Source organism: Petromyzon marinus, chromosome 24, assembly GCF_048934315.1.
Source record: "Petromyzon marinus isolate PM22_M1 ecotype Great Lakes invasive population chromosome 24, UKy_Petmar_22M1.pri1.0, whole genome shotgun sequence".
Lineage (NCBI taxonomy): Eukaryota > Metazoa > Chordata > Hyperoartia > Petromyzontiformes > Petromyzontidae > Petromyzon > Petromyzon marinus.
Genome location: NC_133690.1, coordinates 913,601 through 924,943, shown reverse-complemented (window position 1 = coordinate 924,943; position 11,343 = coordinate 913,601). Strand labels below are relative to the sequence as shown.

The following is an 11,343-nucleotide window of genomic DNA, read 5'->3' as shown; positions in this document are numbered from 1 at the left end:
TTTATTGGCATTGGCAAAACATCCCAATGCTGAACAATTATTAGCAAATTGCTAAATTAGATGAAAATTGAGCAGGACCCTCCTGAAAGAGTCTAGAAACTCAGTGAGACCCTCCTGGGTAAATGAGTATAATAATAAAACCATCTGTTTTGAAATGAGACGTTCCCCATGTGCTGCTGGCAGGAGGTGGCATCGGACCTGGAAGAAAGCCGGTACCAGCACGCAGAGCCGCGCCTCTCCGTGTACGGAAGCAAGAGGGACGAGTGGCACAAACTGGCTGACTGGTTCATCCAGCACCGCGTCTACTCGCCCAACCTCAAGTGGATGATTCAGATGCCACGTATTTAGTAAGTGTTACTTCGGCCTGGGATGGGTTTAGGAGGGCAGTGGTTGTGGTGAAGCTGTGCTTCCAAACCAAATGAGGTTACCAGGAGAAGCCGTTCCGCTACAAGCCGTGCCCACTTCAATCTGATATCGGTTTCCAAACAGCCTCATAGCCGAGTCTGTGTTAGTTGAAATAAATAGAAATATCAGCTGGGCACTTTAAGCAGAATATGCTACCTGGTGATCCGTTATTGACTTATGGGTGAGGCCACAATTGTCTGACCACATCTGTGTCGTTAAATTTTGTGTCCGTGCTCAGTGACATCTTCAGAGCGAAGAACCTCGTCTTAAACTTTGGCACCATGTTGGACAACATCTTCCTCCCGCTGTTCGAGGCAACGATCAATCCAAACCAGCACAAGCACCTGCACGTCTTCCTCAAACACGTACGGAGCTCGCCAATGAGCTAATACACACGCGTGGGGAAACAGGTTGAAATTACTATGATTCTGTCGTCATTCAAACCAGGCTTGAGCATCTGTGGAAACGCATCCAGACATCCAATACGTACACGTGCAAGTGGAGAATGCATAAAATACAGAGATCCTCCATATAGCCTTAGCAGACTGTTTGGGCAAGTGCTTTTAGCGAGCGCCTAATGAAGGCCGGCATGGCACACGAGGGGGTAGGTGACCAGCACCTTGTCCTGCCCATTTTTACCCTCCAGTGCACCGGGTACTCATTTAAGGCTCAGTCGACCTAGGGGATACCCAGGACCGGTTCAAATATATTCCACTGTTATTGGTCTTGAGCGGGAATCGAACTCAAATCGCTGGGGTCGGAGGACAGTGCGTTAACCGCTACACTACCACTCCCCGCTGTACCGCCCCCTGCTGTACCTGGTGCGGTGTGTGAACATCGCCACTGGGGAGACAAAGGCGGCCGGGCATGGTCTTAGCCACAGTTAGCCTCCATAGGTGCTGGTTCGTAGCGCAGCACACTTACCACTATGCCACTGCTCCGCAAAAGTACGCACGCACACACATTGGCAAGTGCAGGCCCACGTCGTATGAGACAGGCTCAGGCACCACCTTCTGTTCGCGTGGAAAAGTGTGCACAAATGCGTGGTCTTCCTCAGCTTCTTGTAACTATACATTTTCCATTGAAAGACATTCATATTCAATATTTTTGTTTTCTCATTACTTGTCCAACGAATCTTAACTTGCCTTTTCTCAAATTTTTTCTGGTTAATTTTATCTTTATACCCGCTATTCATAATACATTTACATTGCTCATCTTTGTCTGTCCATAAAATGTTTAACATCCTTCTTAAAATGCACATTTCTGTTGCTTATATTGCTTCATAGGGTCTTTGTAATTGTCTGGCTTTCACATCCATACAGCACAAGAGACCTGCATGTGAAACACTACAGTATTGTTATTAATTTCTTATTTATCAACATACATACCTTCTTTGGTTCTTTCGGTAAAGTCACGTAGAATGAGAATAAAATAATAAAATAATAAAATAAAACAATAAAATTCTCACGATGTTTCGGCCACAACACAAGTGGCCTTCATCAAGTGGCCTTCATCACCTGATGAGTGACTTTACCGAAAGAACCAAAGAAGATGAATCCTTGCAGTCACGAAAGCTTTAAATCGAAACATACATACCATTTTCTGAAATATATATATTTTGTCAGCGCTATTCTTCTATCTGTGACACACCTTCCACCTACTGGGATCACACGACCTCGATGATTACAATTATCCACCTGCTTCACGTTGGTGTCACTGACTTTTACTTGAGATTCAGTTAAGATTTCTTCTTTGATATGACCATGCAGACACTGGTTTTACAGTTGATTGTTAATGCGTTCTTTTAGCCAGCATATTTAGCAAATCACCCCCCAGATTCTGCTATAAATGCGATATCAGCCCCATATCTCCGGCTATTTATATTTTGACCACTAACTGCTACTCCATGCAACTCCTCTGTCTGATAATTATGTCACGATGCTGTGCATAGAAAACAAATGAGGTGCTTATAGACACCCTCATCTCACTCCTCTCCTGAAGCACGGACACTCACTCACCTCTCTGTCAACTCTAATGGCTGCCGTTTGCTCCCAATTTAGATGTATTATTACTCTAAGGCCTTTTCCATGTATATCAAAGTTCCCCAGCACTGTCATTCACTATTTATCACTTCACGGAAAGATTTTGTTTAGTCAATAAAACATTTTAAAAAATTCTGAATTTATATTGCCAATTTGATGTCAACGTGGCATTTTAGTCCCCTCGCCTTACACAACGTTCTTTGCTATTTCTATATTTATTTATTCCTTGCTCTTTACATTCACACTCTCAATATCATATAAGTAATGTGACTCATCTGACGTATTGTTCCATGTGATTAACATTTTAGTAAGGGCAATGAACATTGACTTACCCAGATCTTCTGGTATACATTCCATGTGATACATTGAATTTGGTAATTCTACACATGCTTACATAGTTCACAAACACTAGCTTATGAATACGCACATTTGCACGCATAAGCGCACAAATGTGTGGACATTCAATGTACGAGTGGAGACGCACTTGGTCCGCTCATGTGTGCGTAATTCCACTATCTACACTAAATAGTGACCATATAGTATACTACACAGGGGTATACTGTGATGACTAAAATGCAGCTCAATCCCTGGGTGACAAAGCAATAATTCTACGTCAGGAATAAATATTTTCAGACACTGAAAATTATTTTAGTGGCATCCCAGAATACTTTGTGACCAAGTTTGAAGCCTGTCATAGGTTTATCTTCAGCCCAGACACTGCATACTCCAGGGTGAGAGTGTGCAATAAACTTGGCCCGTGGGTCAGCAACCTTTTAAAGAAGAGGAAGAGCCATTTTTCTAATTTTTGGCTTTGACCAAAATATTTCTAGAGCCGCATCACACGCCAAGCTACTTGTACATAAACACAGCAGTGGGTATACAGCAGATGGAAAATTCTGACAAACAAAATAGGTGATAGAATGAACTGCGTCTATTTCCTTTAATTCCCCCCCCCCCTTAGTTATTCTGTAACAATACAGTTTGATCTTCTTGGTTCTTTCGGTAAAGTCATGTAGAATGGAGATAAAATAATAAAAATAAAACTTAATAAGATAAAATTATCACGACGTTTCGGCGTGAGAATTTTATTTTATTATGTTTTATTTTAATTATTTTATTGTTTCCATTCTACGTGACTTTACCGAAAGAACCAATAAGATGAATCCCTGCAGTCACGAAAGCTTTAAATCGAAATACAGTTTGACTGTTGTACATTTTGTCGTCACAAAGACATTACCTAGAGACCCATTCCCTGCCATATTTAATCAATTATCTTTGCGTAAAATTATGACTATATAAAAAAAAATGTACAGCTGCCCGGAAGGGGGCAACCAAGAGCCGCATGCGACTCCGGAGCCGCGGGTTGCCGACCCCTGACTTAGCCTCTGAACTCTGCTGGACGCTACAGACAGGACAATAATCACACAATCAAGCAAGGAAGCACATGTTGCTACCTCAATCTGAGGAGGCTGCATTTACCTTTAATCGTTAAACACGATATTGTAACTAGTGGGTTAATTACGGCAGCATTGTAAAATGATTTGACTTTATGAGGGCATCCGGGTGCAACAATGGTACTTTGCAGGCGGCAGGGTGGTGGAGTGGTAACACCGGTGCCTCACAGACAGAAGGGTCTGCGTTCAATGTCTGTCTCGTTGCGCCTTGCTGTGTGGACTTAATGTTGTCCCCCTGTTCTTCATGGGATTTCCTCCGGGTTCTCCATTTTCCAGACATGATATAATGTTTTTATATATATACAATTTAACTGGCATTGGCCAGACATCCCAATGATTATAAAATACCGACAAATTACCCAACTGGAATTACACACGGCAAATAACAATTGGCAGGACCCTCCTGAAATAAGTTTTTGGGACTCAGTGAGGCTTTCTTGGGCAAATGAGCGCAATAATAAAAATACATTATGAAAAAATCATAATAGCTTTTACCCTGTCTGGCAATAAAATAGGTGTTAAGATCTTCAAACACCAAAGAGATACCTTTTGCAAGGCATCAAGTTTGCATTAACCACACATACTTATGGTGAACATGCAAACAAATATGCTCTGATAACACTATGTAAAACAATTTTTGTCCCTGGGTAGTGTTATTTTTTTATTGCTTATGCCTAAAAAGTATAGAAAATGGCTATTATTCCCCACATGCTTTGCTTTTGTGACCAGGACAGTGATATTAAAAAAAATACCTATTTTAAATGAGAAAACGGGCGAATTTGTGTATTTTCGTTCACGTAAAGTCAGAAAAAAACATTAATCGAAATTAACATGGATTTATACAGAAGTAATACAAAAAATACTACAAAAGATTTAGAAGTGAGTAATTTTTAGAGATGTACGATTATACTGTAAATCACATTCATGATTCAGCCCCCAAATGTAGTCTCTCATCATGTTCTCGTTATATCGTCATTGGTAGCGGCGTTCAAAGTCCAGTATATCCTGGTGGAAGCGCTCGCCCTGCTCCTCCGAGTACGCTCCCATGTTCTTGAATTTATCACGATGAGCATCAAGGATATGGACTTTGAGGGACATCCTCCAGCCCATTGTTGCCGTAGTTCTTCACCAGAGTCTCAACCAGCTCCACATAGTTTTCGACCTTTTTTTAATATATTATATATATTTTCAATGACATTGAAAATTGTAAAACATTTAAAAATTAAAAACTATTACAATTAATGTTTTTAACTAATTTTATAACATAAAATCCCGAGCAACAATTGTGCATCTTACCTTCCAGAGTTTTTTTGCATTGCTCACAGGTGAAATGAGGTCCCCAGGGGTTGTCTTGATCCCCAACAGGCATGCCAAAATATGCCTTGTAGGCCTCACACATCTTAGCAGATGCTTCCACAGACTACTTTTTCGCTCTTGTCTTGATAAATTGGCCGCAGACGTAGCAAAATGCGTCTGCCGGATGCTTGCAGCCTCTTGATGCCATCTCAGAAAAATGCTGATATGTATCCACTTAGGCAGCTGAAACTAAACTGAACTTGTGGGCTTAAGGCCCCTGTATTTACACTACTATTTATATTATTGCTTCTTTCAGTAAAGTCACGTAGAAGTGACTTTACCAAAAGAACCAAGAATATGAATCCCTGCAGTCACGAAAGCTTTAAATAAATAAATAAACTGTTCTATTAGTGGAAAGTTCTAGAATGTTCTAGAAGTTACTCCAAGTTTACTCAGCACTGAATCTATCAGGAATTTTCATTGAAAATGGGTAAATTTCAAAATATCACTGTCCTGGGTCACAAAAGCAAAGTTTGTGGGGAATAATAGCCATTTTCTGTACTTTTGAGGTATAAGAAATTAGAAAATAACACTTACTACCCAGGGACAAAAATTGTGTTACATAGTGTTATCAGAGCATATTTGTTTGCATGTTCACCACAAGTATGTGTGGTTAATGCAAACTTGATGCCTTGGTGTTTGAAGATCTTAACACTTATTTTATTGCCAGACAGGGTAAAAGCTATTATGATTTTTTCATAATGTATTTTTATTATTGTGCTCATTTGCCCAGCAAAGCCTCACTGAGTCCCAAAAACTTATTTCAGGAGGATCCTGCCAATTGTTTTTAGCCATGTGTAATTCCAGTTGGGTAATTTGTAGGTATTTTTTAATCATTGGGATGTCTGGCCAATGACAGTTAAATTGTATATATGTAGTGGTTGAACTTTACACGAACAACTTTTGTCTTTCTTCAACCACTTCTTTATTTTCATCGTTTAACATGTCCTCCACACTCCACCGTATCCCGGACACCATGGCTCGCTCGCTGTGCTTCGCCCGTCTCGCTCACCACCTTGGTTCCCAGTATCACATCGCTCTGCTCCGCACACACATCTTCAACTCTATTCCTACGCTCTCTCCACTGCTGGCTATCCTCCTCAGCTCCTCCGCTATACAGCGTCGTCGCACACAGCGAAACCCAATCTCACTTCTCTGTCTCCGCACACCTCGTCTCCAGCTCCTCTATTACTACGCTCTCTCCACTGCTAACTGCTCCGTCTTCTTCAGCTTCGCTATCACTATGCTCACTCCACTGCTAACTGCTCCGTCTTCTTCAGCTTCGCTATCACTATGCTCATTCCACTGCTAACTGCTTCGTCTTGCTTCGGCTTCGCTATCACCATGCTCCAACTCTCTTCTAAACTCTGTTTCCGAACTCCACGTCTTCACCGCACAGCTCCCAACTCCAATCTCCCCCTCTCTCTCTGTCTCCCCCCAATTTATCCCCATTCTCATTATCGCTAATTAATTGGTCCGCGTGCCTCCGCACGCCTAGCGTCTTCAACCACCTGCCTTTTTCCAGACACCTCGACGCCTCCTCGGCCTCAGCTACAGCACCAACCAATCACAGCCCTTCTGGCTTAATTGGCCCGACCGTTACCTCATCACCCCAGCCTCTTCACCTGGCTGTCCAAACACGACCCCACTGTTTCCGCCGTCTCCTCAGGCTGACCCCAAATAAACCCCACACTGTCCGTGTGATCAATACAATCGCGCAGTTTCCCCAGCACACCTTCCTACTCCACTACATCTATATAAAAACATTTTATCATGTCAGGAAAATGGAGAACCCGGAGGAAAACCCATGAAGAACAGTGGGACAACATTAAGTCCACACAGCAAGGTGCAACGAGACAGACATTGAACGCAGACCCTTCTGTCTGTGAGGCACCGGTGTTACCACTCCACCACCCTGCTGCCTGCAAAGTACCATTGTTGCACCCGGATGCACTCATAAAGTCAAATTATTTTACAATGCTGCCGTAATTAACCCACTAGTTACAATATCGTGTTTAACGATTAAAAGTAACTTATTCAGGAGGATCCTACCAATTATTTTTTTGCCGTGTGTAATTCCAGTTGGGTAATTTGTAGGTATTTTTTAATCATTGGGATGTCTGGCCACCCTCTCATCGCAGTGCTCTGGTTACACTTGCGCTGCCGCCGTTCACCCCAACATTATGGCAGCCACTTTTACCACAGCGCTCCATCCCATTGCCCGCTCCATATCTGTCTCATTCCCCGCTACATCTCCGTCTCGTTGCCCGCTCTGCATGGCCAATCACCCCGAGCATTTCAGAGCTCGGCCAATCTCGACATTCATTTAAGTGCCGGGTTTTCATCTGCGCAGCATCACCAAATAATGAATTTGGTCACATTTATACTCCATATTAACGATTTAAAAGTAAGTCATACAAATTTTATAATTAAATCTGGGCCAGTGATTCATAATCCGTGCAATATTCATTATAAACCACTGACGAATATAGGAGCCTGTGGTAGGATGGCAATGCAGCGGTGCTAGGGGATGTGCACCAGGGTCAGGGATTGAACCCCGCAGGGTAATGTGCGCCGCGGGGCAAAGCGCGTCGCTCGCTAACAACATTGCGGCCTCCTCTGCGTCTCTGCCGTGCAGGTGACCGGCTTCGACAGCGTGGATGATGAGTCCAAGCACAGCGGCCACATGTTCAGCAGCAAGAGCCCCAAGCCGCAGGAGTGGGACGTGCAGAAGAACCCTTCGTACACCTACTACATGTACTACATGTACGCCAACGTCATGGTGCTCAACAACCTGCGCAGGTGGGCTGGGGGAGCACCATGGGCATCTCTCCACACTGCCCCTCCCCGCCTGGCTTGTCTCCGCAGGATGGGACGTTGATCATCGTTCTCGTTTCCCCCAGAGTTGTGGACCCGCTTGTGTGTCCACACACACCAACAGTTATCCTTTAACAATAAAGTTAATCAATTCTGTTTACAAATTTTATTGTTGTGGTTTTCACACCTGATGATGATTGCTTGTGTTGCAGTCGAAACGTCGTGAGAATTTTATTGTTTTATATTTTTATTATTTTATTGTTTCCCTTCTACGTGACTTAACCGAAAGAACCAAGAATATGAATCCCTGCAGTCACGAAAGATTTAAATAAAAAAATTATGTTTACGTTAAATTTAGTTTGAAGATTGAAGGTTTTTTTAACAGCTGCTCGCAAAGGGGGAAGTCAAAGCGCCACTTTCGACTCTGGAGCCGCAGGTTGCCGACCCCTGTTCTAGTCGAATGACTTTCCTCTTCTACTTCGTGCAGGCCTCGTTTTCCCCTCTATTCTGGAGCCTACGCAATTGCATGGTTCCTTGAATCATCTTATCACTCTTACATTGCTACTGCCATGGTTACCGTTTGCGTAAACATCGCTCGTTCGATTCCTCTACCCATGTTGAAGACTCAAGTCTACCAGACACTGACTGGCTGTTTTATCTTATCCATACCGTGTTCAACCACCACTGCAGATCACAACAACACGCTCACCCACTCATTCACGCAGCCACCCACTCACTAACCCACTAATACACCTACTCACCATCCCACCAACCCACTCACCAACCCACCCATCAACCCACCCACCAATTCTCCCACTCATGCAGGTCACCACACTTCTATTTTTACTTCCTCCATCGCTCTGCCTTGGAATTCCCTCCCATGGTCTCTTTTCTCGTGTTCTTTTATCCTTGTTCTAGTCAAGAAATGTGTTCATCATTATTTATTAAAACTATGAACGTGCTTTTTGCTAATGGCCGCTTGACGTTTTCAGGTCTGTGCTCAGCAACGGTCTTAATAGAGAGAGCATACTCCCACGCATCTCATATGGCCCTGCATCACTGCTCCTTAAGCCCATCACTCTCGCCCTACCTAACGTTTCCTATATTGCGATATTGCGCTTTACCATTTCGTTCTGAACTAATTATAGGGTTTTCAAAATCTAAAATGCATTCTACAGCAGAACCCCACCTGATCTCCTCCTACTATTGCTCCCTCCCGTCATTGTGCACACGCAGGGAGCGTGGCATGAACACCTTCCTATTCCGCCCGCACTGTGGGGAGGCTGGCGCTGTCACCCACCTGCTGGCCGCCTTCATGCTCGCCGACAACATCTCACATGGGCTAAACCTCAAGAAGGTGGGGGGGGGGCCTTGGGCATGCGGCCGTTTTTTCCACGGTCGCAGCGTGTCCCTGTACCCAACTGTGCCTTGAGCGGTGATCATCCCGTTGCCAGTTTTGAGCCAGTGGTGAACATTCCACATTGCTATCGTGGAGGTCAGTCTAGAGCACAGCCTATATTGCCTTCCCTGCAAGTGTTTATTTACCCGACAGAGATTATCATCAGCAGCAGCATCATTCCTCTTGAGAATAGGGTTTTCCCCTTTTATCTGGCAACAAAACAGGTGTTAAGATGTTAAAACACCACACTGAAACCTTTTACAAGGAATCATGTCTGCATTAAAAATGGAAACAAAAAACACTGATAATATATGCATTGTCTTTGAAACTGATTGGTCCACACCAGAGACAGCTTTCTTTTGAGCCTCGTCTCAAATGGTGTTAGACCAGAGGACGCCAAAAGGCATACAGCACAAAAACAATGTACTATCAGATTAATGAGAGCTCGGGGTGAGAATCTACATCATGGGACCTCCTTTGCCAGTACTAAAATACGAGAATAGGTTTTTCCTTGTTTATCTGGCAACAAAACAGGTGTTAATTTGTTAAAACACCAAACTGAAACCTTTTACAAGGAATCATGTCTGCATTAACCACAATACTTGTGGTCAAAATGCAGCACGGGGCTGCCAGAGTAATGTTAGCTCGGGGGTGAGCATCTACATCATGGGACCTGCACTGCATGATGGACATTCAACAGTTGGTCATCTTGTGGCGAGATGAGTTCACATCGTAGGAATGTGGAATTTTTACTGATCTGATGGGAGATGGTCATGTCAGGAATGATCATGCTTAAGACTGTTTTCGAGCTGAGTGGTTCTTATCCACATCTTCATAGATCCTATCTCTCGGTGCCAAAGTCTGATCCCGATCACCTATCCCGTTGTGTACCATGTCAGCCTTAATAGGTACTCGCTAACATCACTTGCCCCAACAGTCTGTTAGAGGTTGTATGGGGAACTTTGTTTTTGTTTTTTTCCCAGAGCCCCGTGCTGCAGTACCTGTACTACCTGGCCCAGCTCCCCATTGCGATGTCTCCACTCAGCAATAACAGCCTCTTCTTGGAATACGCCAAGAATCCACTACTGGAGTTCCTGCAAAAGGGCCTCTGCATCTCCCTGTCTACTGATGACCCGATGCAATTCCACTTCACTAAGGTGCAAAACACTCGTTAAAAATAGTCACTAGTTTTTATTTTACCAGCTGTATAGCTCTTTTTCAGAAGTGACCTGGCCACAAATAATAGCTCAACGAAGTGACTTATCATGTGGAAATGTATAGCAACCAAATACTATAAACACACGTTGATTCTAAATGTAGAAGGAATTACCGGAGGACCCAGAGAAAAATCCACGTGACCACGGGGAGAACATGCAAACTCCAAGTATTCTGGCATCAGGGTCAGGATCGAACCCACGACCTCTAGTATACCTGGCGAGGTAGTTAACATCTTACTACTGTGGTGCCATGGTGCCATGTAATTGCGCTACAACAAGCAGACTTCACAGGGGAAAACAAGCAGTGAAGCTACTTGCTAATGTATGTGTTTGTTGCAAAATGGCATAACCCCCAAGTTCAACTCTGGCATGTAAAATTGCAAGCTCTCTATAACCAGCGAGTACGATTGTATATTTCAGTCAATCTAAAGTACAGATCCAATGGACAATCATCTGATCTGGTTGATTTATTTGTAAAATCAATCGATCAGAGCTGACAATAACACATTTAAACATGACAAATGGCATTGATAGCAATGCTCTTATTGTTTCCCTTTTTGCAAGGTAATTCGAATGCCTCTCAGACGCCATTAGATTACGCAGACGCTGATGCTTGTGGTGAAGCACTGATTCAATACCACTGACACCGGCGT

The 11,343-nt window shown here is 43.4% G+C and overlaps 1 protein-coding gene across 1 annotated transcript in view; it reads left to right on the top strand.

The window, feature by feature from the left end:
* The window catches only part of AMPD1 (adenosine monophosphate deaminase 1), a 32,453-nt gene that overhangs the window by 14,597 nt on the left and 6,513 nt on the right, over positions 1 to 11,343 (top strand). Inside the window, exons 9-13 of the mRNA XM_032959772.2 lie at positions 184 to 347; positions 644 to 770; positions 7,896 to 8,059; positions 9,311 to 9,431; positions 10,457 to 10,630. Coding sequence (XP_032815663.1) covers positions 184 to 347; positions 644 to 770; positions 7,896 to 8,059; positions 9,311 to 9,431; positions 10,457 to 10,630 — 750 coding nt within the window. The remainder of the gene's footprint in view (positions 1 to 183; positions 348 to 643; positions 771 to 7,895; positions 8,060 to 9,310; positions 9,432 to 10,456; positions 10,631 to 11,343) is intronic.